General features: G+C 50.6%; 1 protein-coding gene across 5 annotated transcripts in view; it reads right to left on the reverse strand.

Moving 5' to 3' along the window:
- Positions 1 to 19,354, reverse strand: part of GAS7 (growth arrest-specific 7) — a 234,910-nt gene that overhangs the window by 39,045 nt on the left and 176,511 nt on the right. For 4 of the 5 annotated variants that reach the window (XM_011973163.1, XM_011973162.1, XM_011973164.1 and 1 more), the window contains 3 exons: positions 16,138 to 16,191; positions 4,399 to 4,488; positions 677 to 792 (listed from right to left, as the gene is read on the reverse strand). In XM_011973163.1, the coding sequence (XP_011828553.1) occupies positions 677 to 792; positions 4,399 to 4,488; positions 16,138 to 16,191 (260 nt within the window). Of the gene's footprint in view, positions 1 to 676; positions 793 to 4,398; positions 4,489 to 15,860; positions 15,945 to 16,137; positions 16,192 to 19,354 lie in introns of those variants that run through there. The other variant, XM_011973165.1, reaches the window with a different exon arrangement.

Consider the following 19,354-nt stretch of genomic DNA (forward strand, 5'->3'; position numbering starts at 1 on the left):
AGAGAAGGAACTTCTCTTTCTCTTTGTAGATTTCTCCATTTCCATTGGGCTAAATTTATCATTTCTTCATCTGTGTTCCCAAGCTCTTTAGACAAAATACTGTTACAATCCCTGAGGCAGGGATGGGGTAGGAGGAGGGCTCTACCTCTCCTGCCCTGAACACAGGTTTTGGCTAACGATGAATTGAACTATAACTTTCCCCCCATCGGTTATGGTAAAGGGCAGTGCTTCAAATGACGGCCAGATACATAAGTAAAGGAGTGAAGAAGTCTGCGGGAGAATACAGTGCGGAGTGGTGGAGACTGTGGCAAAATGGGAACACAAACACCCCCTCTACAAGAGTAGCTGCTACTCAGCTCCGGCCAATTGTCGCGTGAGGGATGTGGAGGCAATCCTGCCAACACTTCTGCTCTTTCAAGGTGTGCAAAATATCCAGATTTTAATATGAAATCTACCCATTTTTGTGTGTCGGTTCAAATATTTAAAAACATTCTATCAGCCAAAGCTACACATCTGCTGACCAGATCCGTCCCAGGGGCCATGAGTTTGCCACCTGGTGCTAACCAGCCCAATGCTGAGTGTGCAGTGCGGAGTCCTGTGCTGTCGCCCCCTGGCCACGGGGCCCCCGGGGAACACTGGTGCCAGGCCCCAGGGCTGGGAGGGGACCAGGCTTCACCTTTCCCGGATGAATTCTGACATTTCCTTCTGCATTTGTTTGCCCTTCAGCTGTTTCTGAAGCAGTAGTTCAAACCCAGCCACAGTGCCGTTGCCTTGGGGGTCCTTCTTATCAGCCTACAAAGGAAGCAGAAGCACAACAGTTTAGGGCAAGTCTGTGTCTGGAGCCAGGGAGAATAGCAAAGAGAGAGGACAGCTCCTAGATATGTCTGCCAACCCCAGCCCAGCACAAGACACGGGAGCAGCCGTCTCTGCTGCCCTAACTCAGACGTCTCTCCTGGTGCCCCGTCTCCCAACAGTGCTTTCCGATGCTCAGGCTCTTACAATTGCTGTATCCCCACATCCAAGCCCCTTAACTCTCCCAACCTGGGAACCGAGAGGAAGAAGGGCAAGTGTCCAAGAGCGCCGGCTGTGATGCCTAACGGCCTACGACTTCCAACCAGGTGGCTACAGAGCCTGGCTTGGCCCTCGGCGAATCTTGGCATCCTGACTCCCAGCTGGACTATGTGTGAGCTCAGGAGCAGGTGCCCCCAGCCTTAAGCCATCTTGTCTTCTATCAGCTTCTTATACTGGTAGGGCAGTGACACCCTCTAAACATACATTCATAAAAGATCACAGGAGAGAAAAATCAATCACAGGGAGAAAGTGGATCGAAGGGAGGCCGGAGGAGAGCACAGGACAGGCTGCCCTGAAATACTGGCTGGGTGACCTTGGCCAAGTTCTTCACTCACTCCAGGCATTAGTTTTTTCATCTGCAAAACTGAGGAAGTAACAGCCCTACCTTCAAAGGGTCACTTCAGGGTAAATAACATATGTATACAGCTGAGCACATTGCTGTGCACATATTATGTACCCAATACATGGTATCTGTTATTAGTTACTTTTAAATAGAAGTCCAAACTTGGGGAGGATGGGCAAGTCAACGAAATAAATACTTAGGACCCAATTAATTTTGCAAACAAATATTCTTAAAATTTCAAAATTAAATGTTTTATTTTCTTTTGTATTACCTGCATTTCTTCAAGCATACCTGAATGCCCCTTTCCTGCCACTCCCCTGCCTGAGATTCAGCCACACATCTGCCCGCACGGCCGTGGCACCAGCTCCCAGGGCCATTCCAGGCACTAGCCATCAGCATGCCTAAAAGTGTCCTCCCCCTTACAGCTTTTCCCTATCAGCAACCCAGGGTCAAACACTTTGATAGTTAATGGAGGGTGTTCAGAACAGGTCTTTGATATCCCAGACAGAGAGGTGCATTGGTGAGAACAGTGTCCAGCCACAGGGTGTCCAATCCTAGGCAGTATCCCCACAGACCACCCCCTTGAAATAGGAGTGGGTTGCATCTCTCAGATCCCATCCAGATCAGACATTTTAGGAGAGGGGAAAGAAAAGGGGTTGCTGATGCCTTCAGGGAACCCCATTTAGGATCACAAGTAGATGAAGGATGTTATGGACACCTTCGCAGTTCCCCCAGTGTGGGACCCCTCTCCCTCGGGTGCCATAACTCAAAGCCCTCTGGTCACACTGCTAACGTCCCTGATGACAGGGAGATCACCACGCTACGGGGTCACGGTCGGGCTGGTCTTGCAGTTTAAAAGCAACGTCCACTGAAGATCGCTGCGCTTCACCCTACGAATGCTACATCTTGATGACAAAGCAGAAGGAAAATTACCCAAATACTGAGCTCCAATCTGCCTCCCTTATAGGATGGATGTGCTGAGCTATCCATGCACTCCCGGGAAAACCAGCCAGAAGAAACAGGTTTTAATGACTGTGTCAAGAGACAGAAATTTCTATTCATGGAAAATGCCTTGATGGTCAGGGGGATAAGTGGATTGCAGATTAAGTATCAGAGTCCCCAGAGAGCTTGAGTTAAGATAAGAACTCACAAGTGTCACTCTCCGGATGCTGCTGGCAGCAGGGAGCATCGGACATTCCTGCCAACTTTCCAAGGCTTGAGACCCCACACGTTGACCTCCAGGCTCCCAGGATACCCATTTCTGGGGCTCAAACCACTCTCTCCTTGAATCCTCCATTTACTGCACCTCTCTTGAGAGATGATGTTTCCAAACCCAGGTACATCTCTCCCTCCTCTGCCTCCACTACCATCTTTCCTGGTCTCTTCCGGTCACCTGTCAACTTCCCACCCCTACCTGGACAACGTCTATGAATCAAATCACATCATATTGCTGCTTAAGACCTTCCAACATCCTCCTTCCACAAGCAGAATAAAACTCACTTATTGGGGCCTAGAAAATCTTGCACACTCTGATGCTTGCTTCCCCCGCCTCTGAGCTCACCTGCCCAGGTCTGTCTGGTGCCAAAGATGAGCCCCTTTTTACGGTTTCCTCAACCTAGGCACAGATCTCTACCCTGGATGTAGCACAGCTGGAGCTACAGAAATTGTGCCTTGGTGAGAGGTGGAGGCAACAGTGATCTCTGTGTATCTTCTAAGGTACAAGTGATTTTGTAGAAAGAAAAAAGCACCTTTTTTCTAGTATTCGGTTAGCAAATCTAAAAAGTGTAGATAATCCGGCTGGGCGCAGTGGCTCACACCTGTAATCCCAACACTTTGGGAGGCCAAGGCGGGTGGACTGCCTGAGGCCAGGAGCTTGAGACCAGCATGGCCAACATGGTGAAACCCTGTTTCTACTTTAAAAAAAAAAAAAAAAAAAGCTTGGTGTGGCGGCACACACCTGTACCCAGCTACTCAGCAGGCTGAGACAGGAGAATCGCTTGAACCCAGGAGATGGAGGCTGCAGTGAGCCAAGATCACACCCTGCACTCCAGCCTGGGTGAGACAGTGAGACTCTGTCTCAAAAAATCCATTCTGCACAGTGGTGGAAACAAGTTTTTACTTATTTATTGTTCCTTGGGGTCTCTGGACACTTGTTTTTTTGAAGTGTACAATTTAGTGGTTTTTAATATATTCACAGGGTTGTATGACCATCCCTACTAACTGATTCCAGAAAGGGGTGATCTAATTTTGAAAGTCACGATGACTTTCACATGCGAATGGCCCAGGACCATTCGCAGAATGTTCAGAAGTACAGGACTCTGCATTTCTAAAAATTTATTTATTGTGGAAAAAAAAATACACCTAGCATGCAACTGACCATTTTAGCCATTTTCAAGAATACAGTTCAGTGGCATGAAGTACATTCACACGGCTGTGCCACCATCGCCACCATCCACCCACAGAACTTTCTGGAATCTTGCAAAACAAAAACTCTGTGTTTGCTAAGAGATCTGCAAAAGTTTCAGAATTATAGGATTATCCAAGCTGGAGCTCTCTGAAGATCCTGTGCCCCCACCGCCTCACAATTCTGATGAGTACAGTGAGGCCCGAGGAGGTGAAGCCCTTGTCCAACGTCACTCACGTAAGTGACAAGCAGGTCTGGAGCCCACGTTTATTTATTGAGGCGGATTCTAGTCTCCTGCCTTCACTGAGCATTGGAGAAAATGGCCCTCCGCTTACCTACATTCTGGTTGAAGTGTCTGTAATGTGAACAAAAGTCCTGCTGAATCCCTGAGATTTAGAGAATGAGCTGGACTCCAAGAGGGTCCCAAGTTCCTGTCTCGGGTGTAAAATTTAACCCCAGCCCTTCAGGCTCCAATGAGAAAGGCCCCTCCACTTTAAGATCCAGGTCCCTCCTACCCATCCTGGGGGTCCACTCTCAGTCATTGGGGTCACGCTGTGGGGGAAACGGAGGCACTGCTTACCCAGAAGTAGTCGCAGTAGCTCCACTCGGTCGGTTTCAGCAGCTGCTGTTCTGGCATCGTGTCTGGGTGAGGGAACGTCACACAGTTTATCTGTAGGGCACAGAACAAGAAAGAACGACTCTGCTGGAGACTGGAATAGCGAGGAAGGCTTTGCTCCCGGGGGACATGGCACTACAGCAGCCTCCACATTGACAGAACATGCACAGGGATCTTCCCGTGCTCCAGGGGCCAGCACTTCATATGAGGGGCAACAGGCGCTCACCACCAACCCAGAGGGGTTGTGAACCAGTACCACCTCTCCAGAGGGCAGTTTACTAGGATCAAAATTGCAAACATCCAGGGCCTTTGACCCGGCAATTGCACAAGAGTCTATCCTACAGATACAGTTGCATGGGGGCGGTGATGTCCATACACGCTTTTTCACGACAGCACTATTTACGGCAGTTAAAGGCCGGAAAACAACTCCAATGTCCATCAGCAGGGGAATGGTTAAATAAAGTATGAGACAGACATCTATGGAAATCAGAAAGGATGCAGTGACAAAGTTCTTAAATATTAGAAAAGTGGCCGGGCGCGGTGGTTCATGCCTGTAATCCCAGCACTTTGGGAGGCTGAGGCGGGCGGATCACCTGAGGTTGAGAGTTTGAGACCAGCCTGACCAACATGGAGAGACCCTATCTCTGCTAAAAATACAAAATTAGCTGGGCATGGTGGCGTATGCCTGTAATCCCAGCTAGTCGGGAGGCTGAGGGAGGAGAACCACTTGGACCCAGGAGGCAGAGGTTGCAGTGAGCCGAGATGGCACCAGTGCTCTCTAGCTTTGCAATGAGCTGAGATCATGCCATTGTATGAGCGAAACTCTCTCTCAAAAAAAAAAAAAAATTTAATAAGAAAAGTGTGCCAGTATATTCGGTTAGGTGAAGGTAAGAAAAAAAAATGCAAGCGAAGAGTATTACAGTTCCTTTTTAAAAAGGAAGAGATATACAGTGGACCCTTGAACAACACAGGTTTGAAGTGCAGGGGTTCGCTTATACATATATTTTCTCTCCTGCCTCTGTGACCCGAGACAAGACCAGTCCCTCCTCTTCCTACTCCTCCTTTGCCCATTGAATGTGAAGATATTGAGGATGAAGACCTTGAGGATGATCCACTTCCACCTAAAGAACAGTAATTATATTTTTCTTCTTTATAACTGTCTTAACATTTTATTTTCTTTAGCTTACTGTAAGGATACAGTGTATAATACACATAAATATGCAAAATATGTGTTCATGTCAGTGAGGCTTCCACTCAACAAGAGGCTATTAGGAGTTAAGTTCTGGAGGAGTCCAAAGTTATATGTCAGTTTTGGACTATGGGTGGAGAGGGGGCACCCCTAGCCCCCATGTTGTTCAAGGGTCACCTGTATAATACACATTTGGTTATTTGCGTATCAAATACTTCTGGCAACAGGTAACATCATTTGCTTCCAAGGAAAGGAACTGTGTGGGTGAGGGTCGGGGGGAGAGGTTACCTTGCAAATGTTATGTCATGATATGTATCATACAAACAAATACAGCTTAAAATTATAATCTGGGGGGACCAGGCACGGCGGCTCACACCTGTAATCCCAGCACTTTGGGAGGCCGAGGCAGGCGGATCATGAGGTCAGGAGTTCGAGACCAGCCTGACCAACATGGTGAAACCCCTTCTCTACTAAAAATACAAAAATTAGCCAGGCGTGGTGGTGGGCGCCTGTGATCACAGCTGCTCAGGAGGCTGAGGCAGGAAAATTGCTTAAACCCACGAGGTGGAGGTTGCAGTGAGTTGAGACTGCGCCACTGCACTCCAGCCTGGGTGACAGAGCGACTCTGTCTCAAAAAAAAAAAAAAAAATTATAATCTGGGCTGCACGTGTAAGGCTGGCCCTAGCTAAGGAGAGTGAAGTACAGAAACTTCTGGGTCGTCTCAGACTTTTCTGCCCAAGCACATTCGCAATGCTCCCTGGTTTTTCCCCACTGTGTGGAGGTGGCTTCAGGCCCCAGATTCCCACCTCTCCTAGGACGTGGGCTAATTTGCTTCCTCTGTGGGAGCAAGGCCTGAGCCTTATAAGTCTTTAATCCCTCCTTGCAGCCCAAGCACCTGCTGAAGTAGAAAATGTCACACATTAAAAAATGATCCCGCCCTGAGGTTTTGGGTCCAGGACACAAACTCCAAAGCTGGGCGGGGCGTGCAAGCCAGTGAGGTGCCCAAGTGTCACAGAAACTGCAGCTGGAATAGGAGGGCGGACAGCCTCTACTTTGGGCAGGGGTCGGAGGCTACAGAGATGTGTCCAAGGGGCAGATTCTGCTCAGCTTTTGCCAACTGTTGTCAAGCGTTTCTGAGGAGTGCAGTGCTGACAGATTACGTGATGACTCGAGGGAAGCTGAAAATGGGGATTTCTATGCAAAGTGTCTCCATTTCTAAGTGTTGGCAATTAATTCAAGGTTAAAAACCATAATAATATAAACAATAACACCATGTAAGCCCAACAAACTCTTCTGCCAGCCAAGTTGGGCCCATGGACCTCCAGTTGTAACCTGTGGTTCGGGAAGCTCCTGGGTGGTTAGAAGTAAATCTAGCCCACACCCCCTCCCCAGCTGCCAGCGCACAGATCTCAGTCGCAGACTGGGGAGAAGTCCCCGGCAATAGAAGTAGCCTACTCCTCCCGGATCCTGACACGTGGTTAAGGCAAAGGCTGAGGTTCCCACCAACCTAGAGGGAAACACGACTCAGCAGAAGGATCAGGCACAGGAATGACATGGAGAATCCTGGAGATGACAGGGCTGCACCAAATTCTGCCAAGGATAATTCCTTCTTCTCTTTCTCCATTTCTTTTCTTCTATTTATTTTTTTGAGACAGAGTCTAGCTCTGTCACTAGGCTGGAGTGCAGTGGCACGATCTTGGCTCACTGCAACCTCTGCTTCCCTGGCTCAAGTGATTCTCCTGCCTCAGCCTCTCTCGAGTAGCTGGGATTACAGGTGTGCGCCACCACACCTGGCCAGTTTTTGTATTTTCAGTAGAGACAGGATTTCACCACGTTGGCCAGGCTGGTCTCAAACTCCTGACCCCAAGTGATCCGCCTTTCTCGGCCTCCCAAAGTGCTGGGATTACAGGCGTGAGCCACTGTGCTGGGCCTCTTTCTTCTTTACAAAATGTGTAACTTCTAAGAATACAACATTATCCATGTAAGATTCCTGGCCAGGGCATGGTGGCTCACATCTGCAATCCCAACATTTTGGGAGGCCAAGGTGGGCAGATTGCTTGAGCTCAGGAGTTCGAGACCAGCCTGGGCAACATAGCACGACCTTGTCTCTACAAAAAATAAAAAACAAAACTAGCCAGGCATGGTGGTGCATGCCTGTAGTCCCAGCTACTTGGGAGGCTGAAGCAGGAGGATCTCTTGAGCCTGGGAGGTTGAGGCTGCAGTAAGCTATGATTATATCACTACACTTTAGCCTGGGTTAAAAAAAATCCTATCAAAAATATTTAATCTGAATTTAATGATGAGCAGGGAAAATCAAGATAGTTTTTTAAAAGGTACCTTGTGGCAGGGCATGGTGGCTCACACCTGTAATCCCAGCACTTTGGGAGGCCCAGGTGGGCAGATCACAAGGTCAGAAGTTCGAGACCAGCCTGGACAACACAGTGAAACCCCGTCTCTACTAAAAATACAAAAATTAGCCAGGCATGGTGGTGGGCACCTGTAATCTCAGTTACTCAAGAGGCTGAGTCACGAGGATCATTTGAACCTGGGAGGTGGAGGGTACAGTGAGCTGAATCGTGCCATTGCACTCCAGCCTGGGCGACAGGGTGAGACTCTGTCTCAAAAAAAAAAAATAAATAAAAACAGCACAGTTTCCTAAACTCTAAAAAATGAGCACTGTGATGAATTAAAAAAAACAAAGGCTCGATGAAGATCGGCTGGGGCTGGGGAGTTTTCTCCCAGGTGTCAGCAGCCTGAGTGAGAGAAGGAAGGGCCAGTTCTTGAGGCCAGCATCAGAAAACTGTCTCCCCAAGTCGTGGTTTCGGGCTGAGTCCCCAAGGTGTGTCCAGAGGCAAGTCTCCTTTCTGGGCCTCCATAACCCACTGCCAAGCAGGCAATCATGAAAACAAGGGACGGATTTCAAAAGCACACAGATTCCTTATTTTGTGTTCCAGTCATTCTCATTTCAACAAATTACGGTCATCACGGTCCACCTTTATTTTGCTTAATAATGCAGTCCATGAAAATTTCAATCAAATTTAATGATAAATTAATTATGATATTAAAGTAAATTGAGCATTAAGAATGATGGAACGAGCAGATTTTTGGGTACTCAGAGGCGGGTCTGAACGCCTTCTGGAGTGGCCTGCCCTGCAGGTATCTCTCCCCTTTCCCTCACCCAAACTGCTCTTGGCCTTGCCTTCTTGTTGGGGAAACATTTTCCTACAAAGAAAGGACTTTCCCATGTCAGGAAGAGGCTTGGCCAAACACAGGGCAGGCAGGAGGGGAAATGGGTCTTGGCCAGTCTTGTTTCCCAAAATCTTCCTGAGTTGACTTACCCTCGGAGTGAGGATGCCACCGCCCACCCCAGGAGGCCTGTGCAGACAGACCCTGCTAGCCAGAGTGGGAGACGGTACCAAGGACAGCCTCTTCAATGATGCATCCTGGCTGGCTCCAAGCCAATCATCTAAAAGGCCATGGAAGTCCTGAGGAGGGCTGAGACCTGCCTAAGCACCACTCAGTCCCCTTCTTGTCCCAGAGTCGAGGATGAACATGCCTCAGAGTCACCTAGAGGACACAGGTTGCTGGGTCCCACCCCCCAGTGTCTGATTCAGGAGCTCGGAATGGGGTCTGAGTTCTCAAGTGATGCTGAAGGTCTGGGGACCACACTCTGAGAACGAGCATTCGTGATCCATTCAGCGGGGATGGGACGGCCCCTGGGGGAGACCTTGTGTTCCCCAGAATGGAAGACAAGCCACAGAGATAAACAAACCACAGAGCCCTGTTCTTAAGATCCTACATGGCAAGTGGGCAAAGGACATACACAGACACTTTTTTATTCTTTTTTTGAGACGAAGTTTTGCTTTTGTCGCCCAGGCTGGAGTACAATGGCATGATCTCAGCTCACTGCAACCTCCGCCTCCCGGGTTCTCCTGCCTCAGCCTCCTGAGTAGCTGGGATTACAGGTGCCCACCACCACGCCTGGCTAATTTTTGTATTTTTAGTAGAGATGGGGTTTCACCATGTTGGTCAGGCTGGTCTTGAACTCCTGACCTTCAGATGATCCACCCACCTTGGCCTCCCAAAGTGTTGGGATTACAGGCGTGAATCACTGCACCCGGCCCAGACACTTTTTAAAGGAAGACATATATGCAGCCAACAAGCATATGCAAAAATGCTCATCACCGCTAATCATTAAAGAAAGGCAAATCGAAACCACAATGAGATACCATGGCATGCCAATCAGAATGGCTATCATTAAAAAGTCAAAAAATAACAGGTGCTGGCGAGATTGCAGAGAAAAGGGAACACTTATACACGGTTGGAGGGAGTGTAAATGAGTTCAACCACGTGGAAAGCAATGTGGAGATTCCTCAAAGAACTAAAAACAGAACTACCATTTGACCCAGCAATCCCATTACTGGGTATATGCCCAAAGGAATAGAAATCTTTCTACATAAAGACACATGTACGCATATGTTCACTGCAGCACTATTCACAATAGCAAAAACATGGAATCATCTTAAACGCCCATCAACGATAGACTGGATAAAGGAAATGTGGTACATAAACAACATGCAATACTATGCAGCCGTAACAAAGAATAAGATCAAGTCCTTTGTAGGGACATGGATGGAGCCGGAGGCCATAATCCTTAGCAAACTAATGCAGGAACAGAAAACAGGTTGGGGCAGAAGAGTAAAAGCAGTAGAATGTGGGAATTCGTTAGGGACCCATCACCCTGCTGCTTCTGCCACTCCTTCAGGATACCAGTCCTCAGGTAGAGCCCAGAGGTGCCTGCCACTGTCTCCGTCCTCTCTCATTTTGGGATTTCTCCCTCCCAGGAAGCCCACTGGGATTTCTCCAAATCCTCACTCCTGCAGGACTGAGCCCTGACTCAGACACCCTCTCTCGGGCTTTGCATGTATTCTCATTTTATCTTCCTACCAACTCCACAGGGGAGGAAGAACAGCCTCATCGTATATGGGGAAACCGAGGATCACAGAAGCAAGGTATCCGAATCTAGACCCAGCTGACTGCAGAGTTCAAGCTTCGACCACGAAGCTATGGCATGGGCTATTTGCTCATCCACTTTCCATTCGAACATCCGTCGAAAGGCTGCTCAGTGCCACGTGCTACGTTAGATCTTCCCGGCAATCTGCATGCAATATATTTGTAATGATATGTCTCGTGATGGTTTATTTCACGTTTCTCCTCCTTGCCAGACAGCCTGCTCTATGAGGGGATGGGGACCATCTTTTCCCTGCTGTTTCCCTCCTCGCTGGTACACTGTTGGGTACACAGTGGCTGCTCAGGAGATGCTCCTTGGTGCAGTGGCCGGAGGCTAGGGATATAAGGCATCATCTCCGCTCTCAACAGTTCCATCAACAAGTCACTGTAATTCTTCGGGATAAACCTGCCAGTGGAGTAAGCCCGAGGTGCTGAGGTTACTGGAAGGACTGGGGGTCCGGGGGAGGAAACTTAGATTTAGGTAATAGTAGGCCCCAGCAGACAGAGGGGTGGGAAGGTGAGAAGGATACTGCAGGAAGGGAAAGGACCCAGGATGAGAGGATATGCCCCACAGGTGGGGACCGTGTTGCTCAGTTTGGCGGAGCTCAGAGTCAGGGAGTAGACAAGACTGAGGTGAGAAGGGGTCTTGCAGGGGTGCCGAGGTCTATCCTGAAAGCAGGACAGCGGGGACCACAGAAGCACCCTGCAGGAGAGTAACGATTCATCAGGCTGCTGCCTGGGGTAAGCACCCCCACTACAGCACAGAGGACAGGCTGGAGGCAGAACGCGACTGTGGCCACCAGGGAAGTCTGCAGTGATGGGGGACGGGGGGTCATGATAGCAGCCGGGAGCAGTGTAGTCAAGAGGGGATTAGAAGAAGCCTGGGATACTCTACAAGTAGGCTTGACAACACCATGAAGTCAATTCAGTGATGCCCATCCAGGGGCAATTTTACCCCCACCCCAGAAACATGTAGCAATGTGGAGACATTACTGGTTGTCACAGCTGGGTGGGGTCGGGGATGGATGCTATTGGCCTCTGGTGAGTAGAGGCCAGGGAAGCTGACAAACATCTACAATGCATGGGACAGTCCCCCAACAACAAAGAGCTATCCAACCCAAAATGTCAATGGTGCTGAGGTTGAGAAACCCTGAGTTCACTGACCTGGGTGGAGAGGAAGCATGTTTCCATCCGTGGGGATGGAAGATGGGAGAACAGTCCCTTCAGAGAGAGGGAGGCAGCGGCAGCAGAGGGGCATGGTGAGAGCTGTGTGTGCGCACATGTCCCAGAAGCTACTGGAGCCTCAGTGTTTATTTGCAACGGTCTAGTGCAAACTTATGCACAGATGAGGAAACTGAGACACAGAATGTTTACCTCTCCAGTTCACTGTAAGTGGCAGAGCAGGGTCTAGAATCAGCTTCCTAATTCCTGGGCCACCACTTTTAACCTTGCTGTGTCCTTTCTATGACCTCTAGACCTCCAAGTCAAGGTTCCTATGTTCCTGGATCAGAAGGGCTGGGAGGGCCACATAGCTCCATCCTATGGTGCTCCAAAGCCCAGGGAGGGAAGAGAAGGTGGGAGAAGACTTTCCACATACGGATTCCTGTCTTCCCCTGGGTAACATTTTCCAGATGGTTAACACCAGGGTCCAGCTACACCTCTGAAAAGACCTCATCCTCCTCCCAAGGCCTCCCAGGCATAGCAGGAGCCTCACTGCCATCCTAAAGATCCACTTTCTGTTTGTTCAACAAAAGCAAATAATGTGCCAGCCACAGTTCTCAGCGTTTTACGTGTATTAGCTCATTTAATCCTCACAACAGCCCTGTAAGGCAAGTGCTATTATTATCCCCATTGTACAGATAAGGAAACTGAGGCACAGAGAGGCTAAGTCACCTATGCAGGATCGCACAGTTTGTGCATGGAATGGTGGACCAGGGTCTGAACCCAGGCAAGCCGGCTTCAGTCTAGGCTCTCAGCCTCTGTCACACTACCTTTCCAACACACTAAGGTGTAAATGTGCCCGCTCCCCACCCAAGACAGGGGCTCAAAAAGGAAGGGTGCTCAAGAGGGAGCCAGAGGGGGAGCACGCCTCCCCGTGCGTACTGCTCAGGGCGAGTTCCGGCAGGCGGTCCCACCCTCACTTCCCCGGAGACCAGTGTCCTCAGCAAAGCTGCATCTTTGCTCTTGCACCAACTCTGTTGCTTCCAACCCTCAGGTAAATGGAGGGACACCCTCGTCCCTCCCCTGCGGCTGGGGTCCACTGTGCAGCTGGCGTTCCTGCAGGGCTTCTCTGCACAGGAGCAGCCAGAAGCACAAGGGCTGCCTCCCAGCAGCTCTCTGAGGGGTACGCAATGGGACATACCAGCTAGAAAACCACCTGGCCGGGGTGTGAGAGCCGCTGAACGCACGTGTGACCCACCCAAGGCGTCCGACATAGGGAGGCCCCAAGGCACGCCCCTCCCCCGAGTCCTGGCCCAGCAGGAGCCTGTGGGGAGCAGAGGCCACACACAGGCTCCTTGCACGGCCTGTTTGACCACCTTGCCTGCCGCAGAGAAGGGAAAACGGTTTGACAACAGAGGGCTCAAGTCCAACTGTCTCTGAATTTTCTCCCAGAGGAAAGCGGACCGGGGACGGTATGGGAGAGGAAAAAGCCAGCCCCGGAGCTCTGTGGAACAGAGAAGAAGAGAAGACACGACCCCAAGGGTTCCCTCCAGCCCCTAGCTCTCACCCCGGGTTCTGTGGCTACGCTGCGAAGCCCCGAAGCTGAGGACCACAGGAGTCCCCACGTTCCTCTTCCCAGGTGAGAGTGTGGCCGGGTGGCTCTGTTGCCCTCTTTTCTGAAACCCTCTAGATTCAGACGCGTTCACGCTCCTGCCAAGGGCTGTGAGCTGCCGCGAGCACCCGTCACTCCCAATCAAACAGCACACTCCACCTGCCAGCCCCACACGAGGGACAGCGGAAACAAGACCCAGCAAGGCTGCCAGACCCTGACCGCTGCTGTCAGGGAGCCCACGTGTCTGTCCCCCGAAAACTAGCTCCAGGCTACGGGTGGGGAAGAAGGAGCGTCAGAATCCAGCTCTATTCTTGCTCTGGACCCACCACCCTTTGCTGCCCAGGCCTGGAAGCTCTGTGGGATCAGACAGCACGGGAAGCGGCTCACCTCATCCCTACATACCACCGACAGGGAAGTTCATATCCCAGCCTCCTGAGACCTGAACCATCCCCTCCCCGCTGAGTGTCTCCTTCTTGGGAAACCATGAACTCTGGAAGATGAGAACCCAGAGAAAGAGGCTGAGCATGGGAGAGCAGTGCGTGTGGAAGGGAAAAGGCACCTGTGGGCCAAGGCCAAGGCCAGGTGGCACACTGGGAAGTGTCCTGGGCTGGCAGCCAGGAGACCTGGGTTCAAGCCCTGAGCTCTGCTCACTTGTTTTGTGACCTGTGGTCCCTCCTTTGCTCAGCTTCCTCGGCAAAAAAATTCTCCAAGGCAAGAGTGTTCACTTAAAACCTCTGGGGCACTGGTTCAAATGCAGATTTTCCAGTCTGGCCCCAGAGAAAACAACTTGTATAGCCGGGGTGTCATCTGCATTTTAAACAAAGGTCTTGGAGGTTTCAGAGTACACTTGGCAGACTCCCTCATGAGAAGCAATGACATGGCTCAGCAGGAAGGAACAGGGAAGGCAGGCGTGGGCGAGGTGTGCTGCCCGCTCTGACCACACCTGAAGCTCTGGCTGCAAGACGAAGTCCAGCAGGTGCCCCACCCCGTGGCCCGGGCACCATCACTAAACGCCTTTAAGGCAACCCTCCATGACGTAACACTCTGCTTTTCACTTTGCATTTTTGTTTTCCTTTTAGAATTCAAATACGTCTCCCACTCCCACTCCCCACTTTCTCCTCCCCCTCCTTTTTATGTATTTCAGAAGACGGTGGAGAGCTCCTGCTGTGTCCCAGCATTCTGGGGCATTTTGTGACAATTTGAAGATGGGCCACTGTACCCTCTGGAACTCTGCACCCGAGCCTGCCCACACCCCCTCCCCACCAGCTCCATCAACTCCACCAGTAACAGAAAGGCTGCTGCTACCCACGGTCCAAGCAGGCTGAGTTGTTCTGCCCCGCCCTTGGAGACACCGTCCATCAGCACAGGGCATTCCAAAGGAGCTCATGACACAAGGAACCCAAGCCAGCTCCAGAAGGGGCACTGTGGTAAGGGCATAGATTTCAAATCCTGATACTTCCCAGCTGGGTGACCGTGAGCAAGGTGCAGCTCTGTGCCTCAGTTTCCTCATCTGTCAACAGGGTGATATAGTGTGTACAGAGCACTTACTATATGCAGGCTCTGTTCTAAGTGCTTTCCATGGATGGACCCATTTAGTCTCTACACCATTCCTAAGGCACAGACCACCCGCCACCCCCCCATTTCCCCACTTGATGGTTATTGACTGAGACGGGAAGGAGTCAAGAAACTTGCCCCAGGCTGCTGCCCAGTCATTAATATAACTGACACTCTGGCCTCAGAGTCCACGTTCGTCGTCGTTACACTATATTGATTCTACAACTCACACTTCCTATAGCTAATGGACAATTAAATGAGCTGCTTGGATCCCTACTTGCGCATCATAAATGCACACAAAAGTTGCAGCAATTGCCATCGTTAATTGTTTACCTAAACTTTTTCTCCCAAAGCAGGATGTGCAGCCTGGATGAAGCAGGGAAATACACCCACTCTTGGTTTTGTCTCTATGGGGGTGGTCGGAATGGCTCAGAGCTGTGTGAGTTGGAGTCTAAGAGAGCAATCCCCCGTTCCCTGCTCTCCTGCATTTGTGTCAAAATAGCAAACCCAGGATCACACTTGTCAGGTCTGTGCCTCTCAGGGGGGGCAATGATGTCCAGCCCCACCTGCCCCAAGCACAGGGCTGAGGAGCAGAGGTGGGGTGTGGGGCTCCCCCTCACCTCTGCATGGGGATGGGCGGGGGGGTCTCCCTCATATCCACACGGGGGTGGGCATCTCGAAGCGCCCTGGGAGGCAGGCTGGCCACCTAGGCACAAGCTGCCTGCTCCCATCAGGAACTCCTAGGAACTCTATTCTTAGGGCGCTTTCTCTTGCTTTTAACTTTGACATCTTCCAGAAGTTACCCCGCACAAAAGCAACCCTGCCGCGGCTGTAATTTACACGTCACTTCACTTGCGCTGAGCACAGTCCACCCCCTTCAACCCACTCCCGCACGCGTACCTTCCCCTCCTGCCCTGAAAAAAATGGCTTCTGCATCATCCCAGCCACCCTCCTTCCACTTGCTCACCAGGAGAGAAGTGAAATGTGAAATTGACAGGGGAAGGGGAGGTGGGAGGGGGACGTGGATGGGGAACTTCAGCAAAATCCGAGCTTTGGAACTTCCCCGTCTCCAGGTTGGGCATCACTTCTGCTTGGCGGTCCACATCGCCATGGCAACAGCCCAGCCAAATGCCCCAGCTCGCAGCCACCCTGAGAGTCCCCTTCCGGAGCCACTTACCGTGATGGTGTTTTCCTTGCTCTGCTTTTTGCTTGGTGATGAGGATCCCAGGTTCTGGGGAGAGAGGCAAGAAATATCATCAAAGCTGTTCTCCATATTGGACATTTTTCCCCCCCCCATTCAGGTTCCCTGAGGGTGGAGGCGCTGGGGAAGTTCAGGGATGCTCAGTCTGCTGTCAACTCCTAAGTCACCATATTCTGGGCCAGGGCAGGCAGGGGTCTCCCCTGACCCCACGCTGTTCCCACACCCAGCTCTCAGGAGAAAGGCAAATTAAGGAAGCCTCCTGCACAGGCTCTGAGAGAACTGCTCCAAACCAGGTCTCCCCTCCTCTTCTCTCAGGCTGTGATTTGGGGAGTTAACCCCTCCGCTGCCCTCTGCTGGTGAACGTTCTGCGTGCCGCTTGCCGCCCGAAGCCCCGGAATCCACTGGGGAGAAGAGAGTTAAGGCCACCACCTCCTGGCACTGAGGACTCAGCACACGACATTTTATTCTGAAACCCCCGGGTCCAAAACATCAAACCTAAACACACACAATGTGCACTGAGGCGCTGCTCGGTCACCTCCCCGACTCCCCGGTTCCCCAACTCCGTGAGCCAGGAGGGATTTCTCAGCCAAGCCGACTTCCAGCTTCCATTCAGTCTTTAGATTGCCTTTTGATGTCTTCCACTGCCAGCAAGAAAACCGGAGTCCCAAGTACCTCTGAGCCTTGAGATCCTCAGCAGCCTGCCAAAGTCCTGGGATTGGTCTGGCAGAGAAAATTAAGGACTGCCAGTGGAAACTGCCACATGTGTCCTAACATACTATGACTCTGAAGAGTATTTGATACTGGGTCTCTGTTGTTCTATTAGCAATTACGTTAGGGGTTCAATACCAGAGATCCCCAAGCAGGAACTGGGATGTCTCCCATCCTGAGCCACACAGCGACCTGGGAAGCAGGCTTACCCCTAAGGCACCGCAGGTGGTCATCATACATGTGTCCCAGGACTTGTGCACGACCTTACTCTTTTTTTTTTTTTTTTTAAGATGGAGTCTCACCCCGTCACTTAGGCTGGAGTGCAGTGGCGTCATCGTGGCTCGCAGCAACCCATGCCTCGCAGGTTCAAGCAATTATCCTGCCTCAGCCTCCTGAGTAGCTGGGATTACAGGTGCCCGCCAGCATACCCGGCTATTTTTTGTATTTTTAGTAGAGACAGGGTTTCAACATGTTGGCCTAGCTGGTCTCGAACTCTTGACCTCAGGCAATCCACCTGCCTCGGCCTCCCAAAGTGCTGGAATTACAGGCATGAGCCACTGCAGCCGGCCTGGCCTTACTCTTCCTTAGTAGAAGATAAGGAAGTGGTTGCCACTTTATAGATAAAGGCCAGAAAAAGCATGGAGGGGCTTCAACAAAAGGGAACCACTGGCTCGGGGTGGGGGGCACCCCACCCCTCAGGCCAGCACGACCCTAGACACCTGGCCAAATGACCATCTGCAGGTGAGGGCCAGCCTTTGCCTCAGAAACCCATCAGCAAATTAGGTAAACCAGGGAGCTTGACTATGCCCCTGCTAAGTTCTCATGCCCTTACTCCATACAGTCTTACTTGGGTTGCCAATTAAAGTCATCTCAGGAAAACTGATATCCTTAGGGTGTCTAGCAAAAATGAACCTTATAAAGCATTAATTTCACACAGACAAGAAAATGATTACTAGCCTTGAGACCCCGGCCAGAAAATCTGACTTCTTTGAGCCTCAATTTCTCCATCTGTAAAATGGATGGTTATCACTGGTCCTCAAGCTTTGAGGTGCGCCAGAATCAACTGAGGAAAGTGTCCAAAATAGAGTCCCAGCTGCACTCTCAGCTGCTGGGCCTGATCCAGCAAGTCCCAGGCGGCGCCAGCATCTCTGATTTGCAGAATCTGTGGACCTCACTTGGAGACACATGGACCTGATCTACACTGTGGTTTCACTGTGTTTCTCTACTTACGGCAACTCCTCTAGCGACCCCAACAGGCTCCCGGCCAACGTCAACTTTATGGCCAACTACAGCTTCCACAGACATTTTTAGTGCATCATCTCATCCAGCTGGCCCACCCGATACCTTCCCAAGTGATCAGTTCTGCCAGTTTTGGCAAGTTGATAAAACTGCACAGGGAGAAAGGCAGACGGAGCCTACAGGGCAGGAGGTACCAGTCACCAAGGAGAAGAGACAGGGATAGGAGTCTCTCTCTCCATAGATTCATTCACATACAGACACTAGTCAAGCAAATACATGCCAGGAAGGGGAACGAGTAGCCTTTAGGATGGATTCTGCAGTCTACAGGAGTCTGCCTTCCTGTCATGGACACATTACCACCATCACCACCACGTTCCCACTGCAGCCTTCCAGGGAGGGCAGCCAGCATTCTAGCAGCCTTGGCAACAGCCTTCGAGTCTACCTATGGATGCTGACGATGTTGGTGATAAGGGGGCTAAGAGGGGAGAAGCAATGCAAGAGCTACTGTCTACTGAGTGCTTGCTTATTACGGCAGGCTCCAGGTTAGCCATCTGACATATTTAATCTCATTTCATCCTTACAACTCCAGCGAGTTAAATGGCATCAACTCCAGTTTACAGATCATGAAATTGGGGTTTGCAGAAGTAAAACTGTCCAGGGTCACAAGGCTACTAAATAGAGGAGTGGAAATTAGAATCCAAGCCTGTATGACTCTTTCCTCTATCTCCCGCCATCTCTCCACTTTGAGACCTGAGACAATATCTTGTTTCCCATGTGTCTTTCCAGGAGGGCAAAAAAGATTTCCATCAACCACAAACATATATTTTGGGACCACTGTGTATAAGTCTCTGTAGAGTAAGGTTCGATGCAGAGGTCGCACCTCGTCCTGTAACTTGGCTAGGATAGGAATACAAGTAATGGCATTGAGGGTGGGTGTTCCATGTGTAGGTGACAGCACCTTCCCGGGTCTCTGCTCTATTAGCAGTGTTTTACTTCAACCACTGAGGGCCAAAGTAGGTCACAGGCAATCTTAGGCTCTGCCTGTGCTGCTGATAACCTGTGCCTACTGCTCCAACTTCATATACATATCACATGCATTTTATATATATATACACACACACACACGTGACACACACACTCTCATAATGCTCCACTGAAAGGGCCCAGAAGGAATGACATCTCATCACAGTTGACAACACCTACTGGCTAGAAATTGGTTTCCAAATATTATCGGAAGCTCCTTGGT

The sequence above is a fragment of the Mandrillus leucophaeus genome, unplaced genomic scaffold (genome assembly GCF_000951045.1).
Source record: "Mandrillus leucophaeus isolate KB7577 unplaced genomic scaffold, Mleu.le_1.0 Scaffold135, whole genome shotgun sequence".
Taxonomy (NCBI): Eukaryota; Metazoa; Chordata; class Mammalia; order Primates; family Cercopithecidae; genus Mandrillus; species Mandrillus leucophaeus.